Source organism: Anopheles coustani, chromosome 3, assembly GCF_943734705.1.
Source record: "Anopheles coustani chromosome 3, idAnoCousDA_361_x.2, whole genome shotgun sequence".
NCBI classification, from domain to species: Eukaryota; Metazoa; Arthropoda; class Insecta; order Diptera; family Culicidae; genus Anopheles; species Anopheles coustani.
In genome coordinates this window covers 44,233,624-44,250,966 of record NC_071288.1, presented here as the reverse complement: position 1 = coordinate 44,250,966, position 17,343 = coordinate 44,233,624, and the positions used below count along the sequence as shown (strand labels likewise).

General features: G+C 41.1%; 2 protein-coding genes across 2 annotated transcripts in view; one reads left to right on the top strand and one right to left on the bottom strand.

Moving 5' to 3' along the window:
• The first annotated feature begins 10,728 nt into the window (after positions 1-10,728).
• On the top strand, positions 10,729-11,645 carry LOC131272757 (nucleolar protein 16). The gene is made up of 2 exons (XM_058274608.1): positions 10,729-10,917; positions 10,986-11,645. Exons 1-2 carry the CDS (start codon positions 10,820-10,822, stop codon positions 11,530-11,532), a joined length of 645 nt encoding a protein of 214 aa, XP_058130591.1. The 5' UTR covers positions 10,729-10,819; the 3' UTR covers positions 11,533-11,645.
• A 1,695-nt stretch (positions 11,646-13,340) lies between these two features.
• The window catches only part of LOC131271676 (spectrin beta chain, non-erythrocytic 1), a 61,494-nt gene continuing 57,491 nt past the window's right edge, over positions 13,341-17,343 (bottom strand). The window contains exons 12-14 of the mRNA XM_058273182.1: positions 17,115-17,340; positions 16,100-16,246; positions 13,341-14,362 (exon numbers count right to left, since the gene is read on the bottom strand). Coding sequence (XP_058129165.1) covers positions 14,076-14,362; positions 16,100-16,246; positions 17,115-17,340 — 660 coding nt within the window. The 3' untranslated portion in view covers positions 13,341-14,075. The remainder of the gene's footprint in view (positions 14,363-16,099; positions 16,247-17,114; positions 17,341-17,343) is intronic.

The following is a 17,343-nucleotide window of genomic DNA, read 5'->3' as shown; positions in this document are numbered from 1 at the left end:
CTCGGGCCCGAATGTAGCCTGCGAGCTTATAGATATGCCTCCAGAATGGAGAGCAATACGCACCATACATACGAAGTGCGCGTCTCATGTATGCCTTCAACACACGGAGGACCTGTCTGACCAAACGGGGCTGGGAAGAGGGCGAGCATGAAGGGAACATTGAACATAAAATGTTTGTGAATCAAGTATCAAGCACCGACCTGTGTTGTATTCGGTGATTAATCTAGATAGCCTAGCATAATCCATTTTTTTTAATTAAAGCTACGCGGCTACGACGTCTCTCTAACAGCCTCCAGAGGCTGAACACTCGAGTCTATAATGGTCAGGGTGAGCTCGAGAGGGGCATGGTACGCATCAGCAGAAACTAGCGGAAGTGGCACCATGGATACGTGCGAGCACGTATCGAGAGCTGCCGAATTTACGAAAACTAAACCAAGCTGGCGATTTAGGGAATTAGCAACCACTTATCAGCAAAGGACATGGCAGACAACGGAACCCCCGCAGCGTGAGAAGACGCGAAGTAATAAGGCCCGGATGGGGGTTCAGGGCGCCATGATCAGTGAGTCATCGCGATGCGATAAGATGCGAGAAACGCTCCCAAACGCATCCTCTAGACAGCCGGCAAGGCGCGAGCCGGCGGAGCGACCGAAGCAGAGGAGTTGAGCAGGACAGCGGCATGGGACGAGGACGCGGCATCAAGCGAGAATCGAGATCCGGCGTTTTCACGGATCGTTTGTAGGAGCTCGAGAAGTAAGAGCAGTGAGGACGCTACCCGAAGTGAGAGGGAGCACAACCGTTCGCATATCGCCAAGCGAATCAGCTGTTCGTATGAGCAGGACAACCAAATCGCGTTCAGACGAAAAACGGTACGCAGTTCCGCGGAGTGTCATACGGTTGACGTAGATAAACAAAAACAAACGACAGTGCCGGGGAGAAGGTGGCTTAAGCGACCCGCAGAGGAATTTAATCTCCGCTATTGCATTGTTCGTTTTACTCCTCCATTCTCCATACCGCGCGGAGCTTCTGCATGTTATAATTACCGTACGGTAACACGTGTTTTCACATGTATGAAACGCCACATCTTTCTTCCTTTTTGTTGCGTTGAAAGGAAGAGGCGGTGTTATAAAAAAGGAATTATCAATTTTGTGCTGCTGCCAGTTCAAACTTATCTTTTCGTGCGGTGCTTCCTTTTGTTAATTAACATTTGAAAAAGAATTAAAAAATACTTTTGTTCGGGATTCACGAGGAACGATAGGATTGTAACTATTTTAAAAGAAATGCTATGAAGTGTAATTAAAACCCTATCGAAACTGAAGTAGGTTTTGTAGAAAATGAATAAAATGCAATGGACTGTTAACATGTTGCGATGAAAGTGGTGATGAGAACAAAAACAACGAGAGCAAAGTATGATGGTTACAGCGAAAAAGTATCAAGGCGTGGTGGGAAGTGCGGATCAGGGGACGAATAAGCAACGGCGAAAAACAGCCGAGGTCAATCTCATCGATGGGTGTGGGAAAGCAAGGAAACATTGAAGGCCAAGATCATCTTATAGTCCGGATCAACTGGTAGACGAGGGAGATGAGCCGCGGTAGCGACGGCAGATAGTGCTTGCACTCAGAATTGTTAGTACGGCTATTTTTACTTCCCCAGCCACCAGAGAGGATCCTCCTCCATTCATTATCGTGTCTTTCTACGCAGTCGGGACAGTTAAATTGTCGTTGTTTTGCCGCCTTGCCGACTCCTCACCACGTCCCAACACCGCCTATTTATGCTTCACAAGTAGTCCGTCGAATGATCGCCCCGGCAATTCGCTTTCATTGACTCAAGCTTTACCCACGGAAGCGAACGATTTTTCGAATCAATTAATTAATTTCCATACAACTGTTTTGAATATGCAAACTTGATGTAATGTAATACAACCAATTATGTACATCGTTTACATTGCATGCTGTTAGCCAATACATTTCAATCGACAATCCTTTAAATATTTGTTGAAATTTTCGTGATGCGGACAATGCCTGCTCGTATACAATTTCTTACATTTTAAGCAAATCATCTTTCAACAGGGACCTTTATTATTTTTTATCCGGAAAATCAGAAACATAAGATGAATTACATTTTGTTCGAAGAGTCAGAAACATAACATCAACTTTTTGCCATAAGATCTATGTTATTCACCGGAAGATTAACGAACTGTTTTGAATGAGCGAGATATTTTATTTATAACTCATAACGCGTAAAAAATCATCAAAAAACTGCTTGCTATTTTGTGTTTGATCTATTTACTATTTAAATTTCATAAAGTAATCAATCCGAAATAGTTCGATTAACATGGGGAGCGAACATCTGATCAAAACGCACGTATCGCTTGATAAAACAAAACCGATGCTCGGCTTTCAGTGAAAGCGGAGGGTGCGTGGCGAAACCTCCCTGACCTTGATAAACAAAACTTAGTCTTAGATAAAAAAACGCCCGTCAACAAAGTGCTAAGCGGCTCTGCTGCCTAGAGATAACAACACTTCTCTCTGTCTGACGCCGGAATGACTGTCGCTTTCGCTCTGATTCTAATGCGGATCTAACCGGATGGCATCACTACAAAACCTGACAATCGGCGCGTCAGGCGAGATACATGCTTAAAAACATAGCGTTGTGACGCTATCAATCGGTGATGGCGGATTGATGGCGTCACAACGCTATGTTGTAAAGCATGTATCTCTCTTTTAAGCATGGCCTCAAAAAACCAGCATCACTAAAAAAATCGGTAGACTTGTCGATTACTCAGAGTGTCGATTATAAGAGTGCACGAACTTGTCAACAGAACGGTACAAACATACTCTGGAAACGTATTGGAACTAATAGTCCAAACTAAAACATTCTATTCGCTCGAAACTAAATATGTTGTTTTAAATTAAATGATAATCCAATCACCGAACTCTATTCAAAGTTAGTAAAATACACATTTGATTTCTTTTCTATTGTTTTCCAACAGTTGCCCCATAGTGAGAGCAGGCGCAATCGCGATCGGACGCACGGCTGACACACACTCGCGCACTGATACACCTTCTGCTCAACGAGTTTGGCTATAGGGCCTAAAGTTGCGGTAAATAAAAAGTTAATGAAAAATGGTCTTATATGTAAATAAAAACTAAAAGAGAAATGGTTTCTTTCACAAACGGATCTTGGAACTCCACCATTTCAAATGTTGTTTGTAAAAATCTGTCGATCGGTTCAAAAGTTGCAAATGTTACAAGTTATTCAATTTGTAGTGAACTTTTTTTCCCTTCGTATAATTTTTACAAATGGCATTTCAAACGAAAGATCTCTTCAAGAAAAAGCGCATTGTGCACAAAACATCTTCTTAAAGCATTCAGTTTAAAAGAAACCACAACGAAAAGATGTAGCTTACTGACAAGAGAAGAATGCCGATAAGTACGCTTGGGCAAAAGGATATGTGAATTCTTTGCGCCATGCCACAAGTATGTTGTGCATGGTTAATGAAAAACGGAGGATATGGCGCTTACGGATGAAGTTGTTGTTGCACGGAAACATTAACCCGTTTGCCACCAGCTCCTCCCCTTTTGAGTTGTTCTCCATATCCACCAACTCATCAGGAGATTAAGCAAGATTGTTTATAGATTTTGGGGGTTCAGTTGAGAAATAAATCAACACATCACGGGAATGTGCATTATGAACTGCATTCAACATCCCAGTTATCATTCAAAATGAGTCCAGGTTCAAGGAAGCAAAATATGGCCGAAAAACATGTTGTGATGTGCGTTCTTCAACAATTCGTAGCAAGCAAAATACATTCCATAATTACCAGCTCGAGATAGAACGGCTCGATTACAGGGCAGGGTTACCACTCTCTCCAGCTTCAGCTGTAGGACTCTGGTGAGAACATAAATATAGTCAAAGTATTGGTTGCACGTGCAACAGGAGTGAAAATGGAATATATGTTGCTACATTGCTTGCACAAATCTGCTGGATCCAAGTTTCTATGCTCTTTAAAACTTCTAAAGACTCTAGTTAAGGGTGTGAAGATAAACCGGCAACCATAAATACGTGAAAATAAATATGTACCAGACCTTTTGCATAAATTTTCAATCTCATTTCTTAAACTTCACCCAGCACCCCATTGTCATTTGTTTATAGCATTTTTGAATCCTTATGCTGACGAGACCTGCTTACGAAATGTAAGCTTCCTTAGCCTAAACTCATTCGAATTTTAACCTTTTCTTCTTTTGTATGCTTGTAGACCCATTGTGGATGTAGCGTATTTTCGCGAGTGTAATTTTGGTTATGTATACCATTTTTTTTGTGACATTCTGCATTCTATGTTGAAATGGTGCGAAGGTCTGAAAAATAGTTCATACAGCTCAAAGCATAAAATGGATTCAGTTATTTTTAGTACATACTGTCCGCGAAGTTTGTATTCTACACGAACAATACCCTGGGCCTTTAACGAACCGTTTGATAAAATGGCAGTTTCAAACAAGCGGTAAACATTGGATAAGAAACGCCATATTGCGGTCTGTTTTGGCGCATAAAAGGACATTCTAACCCTTGTGCCTGGTCAAACTCAATTCGCGCATTACTCAATACGGAATTAGCGAAATTACTGGTGGGACCATACTTCGTGCTGGGATTTTGATGACACACAAAACTATCTAGTTTCGAGAAATTTACTGATCTTGAGTGAATGTTTATGGTGATGTGAGGGTAAGGACTTTTGTGTCATACATTCCGAATTGGAGTTTAATTACTAACGAATTCTGAATTGGAGTTTAATAACTCTCCGCTCAATGAAGAACTCGCATTGGCTTTTAGTAACTACACTATTATAGCTATAGTGAAAACCTGTATTTAGAATCTGCTTATTTTTCTCGCATAACAAAGTTAGAATTTTTTATGTCCTTCATTCGTGAAAGTTTCAACATTGACTTAAGTGCAATGAGCTGCTGATGTTTTGTATTGCAAAAAACCTAGTTGTTATCGAGGGTAAACATGAACATCTGCCCAAAGGATGTTAACTTAATTGTTAATTCAAAAATAAACGACAGATCTCTTGAGTTGGTGGTACCTTACTTTACCAATCAATTTCAGCATTAATTGATAGCATTTACGTTTGTTTGTACGTTTATTGCGATTTTGATTCCTTATCCTGTAAATCCAGACTAACTATCTTACTAAATGCAAGCTACCACAGGGGATTATTTTGAAAGTTAATCTGAACAAATTACGCGACCATTCGATAATGCCCGATCGGCCCTTAGTGAACGTATTTCATTGATGTATTTTATTCAATGGGTTCTGCCAAGTATTTTGGAATAAACGACAATTGATTCTTTGGTTAATCCATCTCCTTGTATCGGCCGAACAGAATGCATATAGGAGCGGAGGAACATTTTCACGGAACAGGAAAATTATCCTTTGCAGTGTTTTATTGAACCCCCAATAGAATAATCGTCGCATCACACGGAAACCGCCGACTCGAACGTTAGATGATGATGATGATGATGATGATTTTTCCTATTTTAGACTCTACTCGGGCAGTCAGTTTACTTACCCGATTGAGAGAAATTTAAATTTTTGCTGCTATCATGTAGTTCTAGCAAGGGTCCCAGGAAAAACCACCATGAAAAAACTTGCTGTAATCACATGACAGCTGCAAAAAATTTGAATGTTTGTCAACCCGGGCAGTTAATCGAAATATCAAACAACAATGGAACTTCACCATCTCTTTAATAAAATCCATAAATATTCCTTTACAGTAAACGGTTAACGCTAGAACAAACATTGGGAAAAGAGGAACGACAAAAACAAATAATAATACAAAAGCTTCTAGCTTCAACGCAATCATATCTAACTATGGTATGTATGGTTTTTTTATGATTATATAAAAGTATATTGATATACAGCAAGTTATCCTCTTTTACAACGAAGAAATTCTAAATTTGGTTTTATATCAATTACCAGAACAATGACGCGAACGTTAGTGGAGAGGATCAGTGCAGCTACAGAGGTCTTTACTGGTTTATCTTCATAATGATTGTTGCATTTATTGCTATATGGCATATCACTGAGAAGCACGGGTTGCCATTCAATTCGATTGAATTCAAGCACTTTTTCGGAAAGTAGTCAAAGTAAGCTTAAATTTATTATATTTATTATATTTTATTTATTATATTAGCCGGTTGACAGAAAATTTAAATTTTTGCTGCTATCATTTAGTTCCAGCAAGAGTCCCAGCAAACTGCCATGGAAAAACTTGCTGTAACTAATTGACAGCTGGAAAAAATTTGAATTTTTGTCAACCGTATATGTTTTAGTTAAAATTATATCCTTTTTTTCGCACGATAGGACCAGATCTCCGAAAGCACAAAAAAAAGAAGACACGGATGGCTGTCACCTGTAGCTGGGCTGGAGGTCACGGGAGCTTTCCTTGTGCCCGCATTGCTGGTCGTTTTAATGGCAGTTGTCTCTTTCTTTCCATCGGTTTACGTTCGGTGTTGAACCTTAAGCTTAAGCGTGATTACGCTCAGAAGTCTAGCGAGCGATTGTAAGCGTACAGTCAAAATCGAACACATTTTTTGGACATGGTTCTTCTTCCATGGATGGGTAAAAAACAGACCCACTGTTATACATATGTTATACACCGTATACCTCACAAAGCTCGGGTTAAACTCATTTTTCAGCAACAAACAGCAAACATTTTCCTGCCGAAGATTTACTTTAATCGATATTTTCATTCCGAGACTAAGAAAAGCGAATGATAATTAGAAAAATCGGTATTAGTCATTTCAAACACTTACTCTACGTAATCGTCCATTGGTATTGTACCACCGGTTTTGTAACAGTACGCGCGATTTATTTAGAATAAAGCGCGACAAAGTAAAAATATTCCAGCAAAATGACATAACCAATGTGGAACGTAAATGAGGAACAGGAATGACTGATGATAGAAAAGTGCAAAAGCAATAAAACTAAGTTATATATGAAATACCTAGTCTTAAATATTAGGAAATGTGTGTGGTTAACTTATTTTTGCAATAAATAATATGCTAAAACTGTAAAAGGATCAATATTTATTTCTGATGGTATTTTTTTTTTATATAAAAAAGCAGGTAAGTTTTATGATGATTTGTTGTAAATATTGGGAATCCCAATAATTGTAAGGATATACCACCATCCTTGTTACTAAAACGGCCCAAGAAAACAACGATCTAAGCGAATGCCTGCAAAGCATTACATTACGAAGAAAATGGGCGAATAAACTACGATAAATTTTCCATATACTGTTACAGTGAATTTTAAAATCTTTAGGAAGTTTAGCGACAGTTAGCACAAGTTTGGTTTTAAATGAATGTGATAGTTTTTGGAGTATAAGAGAATAAACCATTAGTTTGAGTAGTAGTTGATTCTTTTGTAAGATTGACTGATTAACAGATAAGTTTAAAAGTGCAATAATTTGACGCAAATGGTATACCCAATCATACCAACAGCGTGAAATTGACACAAGTATTTTGTACCTAAGTACTGCTACTAAACACGTTTGCGACGTGCAGAACGGTAGCATCCCGGTTGACAAAAATTCAAATTTTTTGCAGCTGTCATGTAGTACCAGCAAGTTTTTCCATGGCAGTTTGCTGGGACTCTTGCTGGAACTACATAGTACCAGCAATAATGTCAATTTCTGTCAACCGGGATGTCACCTAGATATCCAAGCTTGGATACAGGAGGAAACCCACCCCCTTGGACGGATGGGAGACAAAGCTGTATGGAGAGAGGGGATGGGCTTCTACTTGCTAGCAGTTCATCCCCGAGCGTCTGATCTCCATGTTAGGAGCGGCCCGAACCAGCGTCTGTTCCCCATGGTAAGGGCGACTATCACTTCTGTCCTGGAACCCTATGGGACGTAAACAGCTATAATGCGTTGTTCCACCGACTAGATAGGAGGCGGGGGAAGAGGCCTTGCAAGACACCCATTGTAATATTGCAACGAATAGTTACCAAGAAGAATGGCCGATTTCAACCAATCAAGCCAAACCTATGCGACGAAAAAAAGACTGCAGCGTTTGCATGATCTACCAGAGTGGTGGAGATGAGAACGAACCTGGTACGGCGTTCCTTCTAATGGGTGCTATGAGGAACCGTATGATCTGATGATGGCTGATCAACGGCAGGATGAGCTGGTTGAGGATACATGGTCGTTTCTTCATTCTGAGCATTATAAAGGTGAACAGTCCGCTTCTTGGGAGCCGTGAACAAGGACATCTTCTATATGCTGCTCGAGACAGAGTACGACCGCTTCCCACAACATGATATAAAGATCGTCATGCGCAGGTCGCGTGATGGGAGACCTATACACCAACGATTGGAAGCTTTAGTGGCCACCAGCTAACCAACGATAACGACCTGCGGCTCGTAAACGTCCCATCCTCGAGGCACATATACATCCGTAGTACCAGGACAAACCACGTTACAGCTACCCCTTTTAGATTATCACAACATACATATTCCCAAATTGACCACGTTCAAATAAACGGAAGTTACTTATCGAACATCACGGACGTCGGCTCAGCCCACTTCCTGGATATGGAGAAGGCCTGCTCCACGCATAAGCACGGTTCGAATCCCACGGGGGTCTGAACAAAGTGTTGAACTTTCAGGCTTTCTATTTAACATTGCTCTGGAATGCGACAAATACGAAACACCTGATCATGCACTCCGGTCTATCTTTGGCGGCGTGTGTGAGCAGGGCACAGCACTCGAGCAGTTTTTCGAGCTCCTAATTTTGTTTCAGCCCGCCTCGGCTCATACCAAAATCAGAATTACTTTAGGAAATGTCGACGGCGCACCAGTGTGGTTAGCAGGTTTACTGAAATAGATTAGCGAAAAGTAAAGTTATCCTGGCCGTATGGTCGTAGTCAAACTGTGACTCACACAGAATATCAGAATACAGGGTTTACCATTTGATAGGAGACGCAGTAGATCAGGGGTCGGCAAAGTGCGGCCCGCGGGCCAAATCCGGCCCGCCAAATGATTTTATCCGGCCCGTAAATGTATTTTAGTGCTTCATAACCCATCCCAATTTTTACCTGATTTGTTCACGATGTCAGGTTTATTTTCTTCCCAAAGAGGATAATTGTTTAACGAGGTGTTAGAGCCCCGCTACACGACCCGCAAACTCAAAAACTTTGCGGCGCAAAGAGGGGAACAGCCGAAAAGTTTACGTCAGAAACTTTTCAGCTCCGTGAGCTGAAAACTGCACCCGCATAGTTTTTGACAGCTAACCGCAAACTCAAATGCGCCAGAAGAAGAAGATGAAGAAGAAATAACTGTAAACATAACAAGTCTCAAAAACAAAATAAACGAACATATGGTGATAAATTTACGTGTTTATTTTGCAGCTACAGTAATATTTTGTCATTTTATAGCTAGAATATCAATTATAAATTCACTATAGATCAGGGGTCGGCAAAGTCCGGCCCACCAACTGATTTTATCCAAAAGTTTCAAAAAGTTTAATGATAAAGATTAAAATATTTTATCCTACCACTTTTTATGTAACTTGAGAACATCAAAATCTTCCTTCTTCATGCGAAGAAAGTTAATTATAGTTTCATTTGCTTGCTCTGCTACAGTATTGTCCAGCAAACGGTTGCCATCTTCTTGTCTACGCACAATACGCCTGTTGCGTTGCCTGTTGCGTTGTTGCAAGTTTTGGGTACTCAACTCGATGACCCGCGATAGGGTAGTTAGCCACACTTCACTCATCAACAGATTATCCATCTTTTACTTTTTGTGTGAATTGAAATAAGATCTTGTTTGCTTTGAAGGAAGATTTTTGAGTTAACTGAAAAATCAAAAACAAAAACGTCTTTGCTTTGCTTATAAACAATATTTGACACTTGAGTATAATCAATATGGTGGACATGAAATCCCCTATTCGATAACCGTATTCATTAACCGTGGCACAAGACGGTACGAATGGTCTGTCAATCGCGCGTATAAACGAATCCACAGCGATTCGACAGACTTGTTTACCCGCTTTGACTTTCGTTTAAATGCGTGATTTTGTACTTCATTGACACCATCGTACTGGCTTGTGCTATCATCTCCCACAATTGTGATATCATCTGCCACGATTGCTGTATACACGCCTCACTTGGCTTGTCATCTGTCAAGTTTGTGGAATCATCTACTGCGTTTGTGGTATCATCTGATAATTTTGTGCTATCAAATGGTAGACCCTGTAATCTCAGAAAATCAGGACATATGGCCTTAGTAGCCCTTAACACAATAGAGGTCTATGTCTCCATGTTAGCTTGCGAAGGCCAAGGAAGCTGGATTCAAAGGCCGTACTGCAGTAAATCCTCGCTGAAGAAGAAGAAGGAGAAGAAGACATGAAATCCCCTATTGGGTAACCGGTCGAATACGTCCAGAAGACGTGAGGAAGACCAGCACACTTAATAGCAGTTTCACAGACACAGCACAGAGAAGAACAGTTTCTATCCGCGAGACCATGGACACTGTGATCCAGAATTCCCAATTACCTATTTCGTTTAAGATGTTTTTGTGGAGATCTTCCACGTACTGCAAGTATGTTTATAAAAACTTTTCAACCAACTATCACAACAATGGCGGAGCCGAAAATAGCTTTGACCCGACCTCTCTTTTTTACTGATCTTGGTACGACCCTCATACGTCAAAAGCTACGTTTGACAAGTCGCACGTGTTAAGGACCTATCGTGTTTTTGGTAAACAGAAGAAGTGTTTGTTTATTGTACCTTTTAGTGAAATTTAATCATCGTTCAACATGGTTAAAAGGCTTAGAAAGAACAGGAGGAGTTTCGATTACAAGTGTAACCGGAAAAGGAAGGGCCAAAAGGCCCGTCAAATTGGTATCGTTCGAAAGTAAGTTTACAGACACCAGTTGCTTCCTGAAGATCGATTCTCACGTTGTTTTCTTTACTCCCACACAGTCCAGAGATTCGCCAAGCTTACAATCCTAAATTGGTACCTGCAGCAAACATCGAAGATATGGGTCTCGCTTACGATGTAAACAAAGCCGTTCCTATACGAACAATGAAGCAGCAAATGAAGGAGATGGCGTTCGAACTGCAGGCCAAAGCAAAAACGATTGGTGAGGACGGTGAAGAAGAGGAGCATGAGGAGGTTAGCACAGTACCAGAGCCTGCACCAAAGCGACGCTCGAAGCAGTACGTAGCCGAAGCACTGGAACGGGATGCGAAGGAGTTTAGAGGCACGAGCTACCGGCTTGCAAAACCCCAGGTACGTCAGATCACGGCCATGATCGACAAGCATGGTTTCAACTACTTAGCGATGGAGCGCGATCGAACCAACACCAACCAGGAAACGTGGCGCCAGTTCCGGAGAAAGATATGGAAGTTTCTTAAGATTACCGAGCAGTCCACGCCCTACCTGGAGCGCAAGGGTTGGCTCGACTGCGACATGAACGATCAGACCGACCCGCGGTGGAAGGAGTACTGTACGGACGATGAGCTCTAGATCATAGTGCGTGGTTGGCAAAAAAAGGGGTTTATAAAGTGTATCGAAACATATGGCATGAATAAAATCACATTCGATTATGTACTAATCATTGACTCAACCATCCTACATCCTAGTGAATATTTCTCGTTTGAATGTCGAAACTATTTTATTCTTTCTCAATGCCAGCAGAACGAGTGACTTTTAGGGGTGGCTGGGGTAATACGCACCCCTGGGGCAATACGCACCCTTTCAAATTTCCCTTGAAAAACGAGTTTTGGACGCGTAAAAAGTAGTCACCCTGTAAGATCAAACTAAAATATGGTCACCCTGTGAGTTTGATACCTCTACATCAACAGAAACGCGAAATAAACGCAAAACAAAATCATTCTCAGCTCAGACAGTTTTTGTTATAATGTGACGTACCATTCCGCTAAGGAATATTAAGTGCAAAAACCGATATTTACCCACGAGGAATACGAAATTTAGTGAATTGAGAATCAGTGCTTGAGACTGTTCATGAAAATTTCGGGAAGTATGCAGATTTACTCATATTTTAGTTGAAAATGTGTTCAACTATGAATGGGGGCAATATGCACCCAGTATGTCGGGGTAAAATGCACCAGTTTGTAAACAAACTATCTTCATTTGACAGTAGATGTTGCCTCTTTGTTGTGGTGCGTATTGCCTCTTTGTTGTGGTGCGTATTGCCCCTTTGTTGTGGTGCGTATTGCCCCTATGTTGTGGTGCGTATTACCCCTAGCAAAGGTGCGTTTTGCCTCAACCAGATACTGATCGATCAAAAATTGAAGTTTTTCAAAACTGAAAAAATTACGTTTTTCTTAGCGAAAAAAGCAAACATTCCTGAACTGGTAACTAGTTTAAACCTTTATGAATCCTATTCAGTGATAAAATCAACAATCAAGAACCAAGTTGATAGAAAATTTTATAGTTTTCCTTAAGGGGTGCGTATTACCCCATCCACCCCTACAATATCTTTTACCGCAAAGTAGTAATCATAAAATGTTTCCATTAATACAACTCTACAAATCGTAATATTCTTCTCATCGGAAGCAGGTCCATCGACCTCGAAATTTAGTGATAGCCTCAATTACAACTAGCCATACAGCAGCAACGCCGGCGAAATGGTAAGCGATTAAATTTGGCCATTCCAGGAACTAAGAACGCAAGCAGGTAACCCGAAATTAGTGCCACGTTGCTGCAATTTACTCCTATGGCATCGTTATCATTTGGTCAGCCATCTCCTATCAAATCTGCGATCCTGTTATTCATATGACACGGAATATCAGTTTTATCGGAGCGACCAGACTCGGCCGAACTGGATAGCGATTGAGGTTAATCATAACAGGGACGAAGATCGGAATCAGGAAACCCAAAATTAAAGCCAAGATACTTTGCTTTCTTTTTGACCCTTGACATGGCCCTTCATTAGATAGAGTGCGATCATTTCGCTCCATATAGAACTTTCCTTTTTTTGTAAACATGTTTTTCGGCAGCCAGTAGTTTTTGAGGAATATCTTTTGCTAAGATAGATAAACCGAAACATATTTTGCATATACATATTTCATTACCAAAACATTTCTATGGGTTGATACCTATTTACCATCTGCAGTATGTTCTGAGTAAATATGTACCTTTCCAGCGATCAGTTGAAGTATATATTGTATTTCGCACTCAGATGAATTAATTAATTTCTTATTCACACAACAATTTTACACATTCTTATTCATACTACCTGTACTGTACACAACAGTTTGAAATATGATTGTGAAACATTCAAATTTAATTAATCAATTTAAACAGGTGTATGTATCCGATTTATTCTTTCTTTTAAATCCAGCACGAGAATGGTGTAGGAAATGGAATTGACTTTACCTGTGTGATTTTTATTATCATTACAGTTCCTTTCGAACAATTGCTTTACATTACATTTACTTTCGAACGATGCTTTAAAACGTACATGCAAAAGTATGCCTTTAGGTGTAACATTTCGCCCACACATCCCATTGTACGACTCTAACGATTAAAAATAAGCTCTAAATAAATCTGTTCATCTACTGATCAATCTTAGCTGCGCGTATGTTAGCATTACTACACTATTATAGGCGACGATCTCGCACCGGCGATCGTCGGTGAAAAACGTTCTCGCTGCACTGCGTTGCGCACGAACACGCATTCTACACTTAAACAATAGAAAACACGTTTATAGCTGCCGCCATGCCTTTCCCCCATTCGGCACAAAGGTAATGTAGGTGCACTCGTTTTAAAAATAACAGAATAAAATTATAAAAAGCATATCAACCACCATTATTGAACGGTGTTGCTGTGATAGGAAGAGGGCAAATGAAAAATTATAACACACTATACAATATTACGACGACGAACAAACATGATGCTCTTGGAAAAAAAACGTGGGAATTATGTAAAGACACAGTAATGATAAAACCTCTGCATAGAAGTATGTACGCTTCTATCAGGGGAAAAGGAAAAGGGATAAACGCCCTAAACGAACAATGCTTTTTGCGCCTTTTGCGACCCACGGCTTAGCTCGAATTTTTCGACTTCTTCTTCGAGAAAATCCTGAAGACGCCTTTCTTGTCCTTCGCACTGCCGTCCTTGCTACCGCCCTTGATGAAGCTGGCCTCGCTTTCGCTTGAGCTTTCGGCCGAATGGTGTCGCCCGGCACTGCCGCTACCGCTGGCGAACGGACCAAAATCCTGCGAGAGGCTGCTGTTTCCGTTGCCTCCTGCCGGTGGCGGTAGGGTTGGGGGTGCTCCTGGTGGTGGTAGGGAGGTCGGCCGGTTAGTGTCGAATCTCGTTTGACCCCAGCCTGTAGAGAGCGGTGTGTGAGATAGGAAAACAAAAATTAATAATATATAGATAACACGGGACGGAAAAATTGAATGGAATATTTCCTGCACCAAAACCATAAATGTTAAATTATTATTTCATCATCACTAATTGTTGTAAATACAGTTCAAAAACCTTTCTTATCACTTCAATAACACCAGGAGATAAGTCATAAATGTATTTTCGATTATAAGATTCGGAAGTATTCGAAAGAGTTAAAAAAATATATAATTCTTTTAATAAGGTATTTTTTCTGGTTTTGCTGCTTCAGGTGGAAAGATGGAAATGAAAACTTGTAACCTTAAATATTGACCTTCAACTATGACGAAAAAGTTGTTCAGATAAAACTCAGAAACTAATTTTAAACATTAAGATATGTTGTGTGTAATGTTTGATTAGAATTAAAAACCAAGCCATCTGTAAAATCCAACCTCTACAAACATATTCTTTATTATTAATTAGAAATAGAGGAAAACGAACCCATAGGATAAGAAAAACCACCTGCATAGAATAAATAACTACAAGAATCCAAAATTTTGGATCGAAATTCAACTGTACAAAACGTTAACCATTAGCTAAATACCAATACCATTAGTAAATCAGAAGAGGACGAGGATAAGCATCACCGTGAGAAAATGATTATCAAAAGAACGCCTCAAAAGACCCAACAATTATCGAAGAGGGCTTTGAAAAGGGATTGGAGTCAGTCCGTTAGTTAGTGAAAGTGAGAGAGAGACACCAGGAAGGAATGAAGCATATTCGTTTTGGGCCGTTGGCGGACACTGTACCGGTGCTGAAGCCATCCAGGTTGATGTTGTTGCCGAAGGTGTTGCTACTGGTGGAGTTGCTGCCCGATGAGGGCGCGTGATGATGGTGCAGCGACGGATGCTGGTAGCCATTGTTCTGATACGGTAAGTGGTCGCCACCGTTTCCAGTCTGTGCCAGTGCTGAGTTGGTTCCCGCCCCGGAAGGCGACGTCATTGGATGATGCCAGGTTGTGCGAGAGGTGTTATTGTTGCTTCCGGTCGTCGGAGGAGGAGGCGGTGGGCCCGGCTTACCGGCGGATTGCTGTTCGCGCCGGATAAACTGGTCCATCTGCTGCTTCTGATGTTGCGGGGGTACGTGAGGATGATGATGATGCTGATGGGCGCTAGCGGGTTGCTGATAATGCTGCTGTTGCTGTTGCTGTTGCTGGTGATGTTGCGTTGGATGCTGATAACCGGACGGAGGCTTCAGCGGGGTGAAGGTACTCAATGGGGGTGATGTCGCTGGTAGCGGTGGTGGAGGATACTCTACAGGACGACGGCACAGCGGGAGGGTTCGTGGGGGACATGTTGGTGTGTGGTGATAGCGACGTCAACAAGTATGGGGAATTTACGTGATGTGTTGTTTTTTGGGGTAAGACACAAAGATTAACAACATACCATTACACATAAAGATAGTATCATAAAGACATATAATATTTCTAAAGCCAAACTTAACCGTTACTATAAAAATGCGGCCGAGCAACGTTTGAGCAAAGTATTTAGAAGTTGAAACTAAATGAGAAGCAAGTTTTTTCATCTGGAAATCGTATTCAGTACGATCCTTTAGTGTGGGCGATTCGGGAGAGCTTAACGGAAATCAATTAGCACCAACCTGATCGTACATAATCGTCTTTGTATCGTGTAATTGCAAAGGTAATGCGAAAGGCTTCCTCACTCTCTTTCGGTCTTACCTGACGAACGTAGTTCACTTTGGCGTAGCCAAACTTCTTCGCCATTCCCATTGCCATTCTGAGGAAGTCCGGGCGCCTTGGCGGTTACGGCACCTGGTTGTAGCGAGTACGGGCGGTTTCCACTGGTAACGTTGCCGTTGTCGTAATCTAGAAATGGAAATTAGATAATTTGAGCGTTATTGAAAGCAGTTGGTATGCTGATAAGAGGGCGGCTTAACATCTACGATTGCATACGAATAGTCTGACTATGTTGAAGATGAACAAAAATACAAAAATTATATTTTGAGTAATTTAAGTCCTCTGCAACTTGGCTTTGTTTGTACAAATTCTAATACATGCAGCTTTAAGCTGTATCCTGTTCCATAGTCGAAAAATATACGTATCCCGTCGTCCTCGTATAATATACTACGTCATTAGACTATTTGAAATTTGAATTGGTCAAAGCGTTTTATTGATTTTCTGATCAAGTAGCCGGTATTTTAAAAAAATGCAACGTGATTATCTTCTTGGGCTGCGATACAATCCAAGTGAGCACTGTGGTCCTAACTGATGGTATCATCTATTTGACCGCGTGCATTGCAGTACATGACCCTATCGTAAGTTTTATGTTAATTTTTTTATCGATTTATGGAGGAGACGTCGCGCCAACAACCATTTTGGCTCATAAATACGCACTAAGTCATCCCAAATTTGCTTGGAACTGGCATGTGCTTGAATTAGTCGCCATGCACTCCAGCAACGAATTGCATTTTCAGCCTTTTCTCTAGCTCTTCTTCAATCCCTTCCCCTTTTGATTTCTAACTTCAACTTTATCTTTAGCTCAGTTACGTTGGCAAGTTTCGTCCCAATTTACATATTGCCCTGAATCTTTTACTACCGACTAACTTAATTCAACAATCTCAAATACTGGAATCGCATATTTCATTAGATGTTTACAATAGCTCAAAGGTAGAAAAAGGTAATCTACAATATTTCGAAAACAATTTTCAATTATTTTAAATTTAACGTTTCTTACCACTTCCGTTAGGGCTACCGGTGGCGCCAACCTTCGAGCGCATCTGAACCGATCCGTTGTTGTTGTTTAGCATATTATCCGCACTGGACTGACGCTGCGGGACGGGCGGTGGCACGCCTCGGGGCGGTATCGGTGGTTTATCGGCCAGGCCGTATACCATATCCTGCATCGGGCCAGGGGAAGTGGGTGACGGTAGACTATGCTGCGAAGATGACATCCGTTGTTGCTA

Coding starts and splice junctions, on each gene's coding strand:
- LOC131272757 (XM_058274608.1), top strand. CDS start 10,820: ATGGTTAAAAGGCTTAGAAAGAACAGGAGGAGTTTCGATTACAAGTGT. Junction 10,918..10,985: donor CAAATTGGTATCGTTCGAAA/GTAAGTTTACAG, acceptor ACTCCCACACAG/TCCAGAGATTCGCCAAGCTT.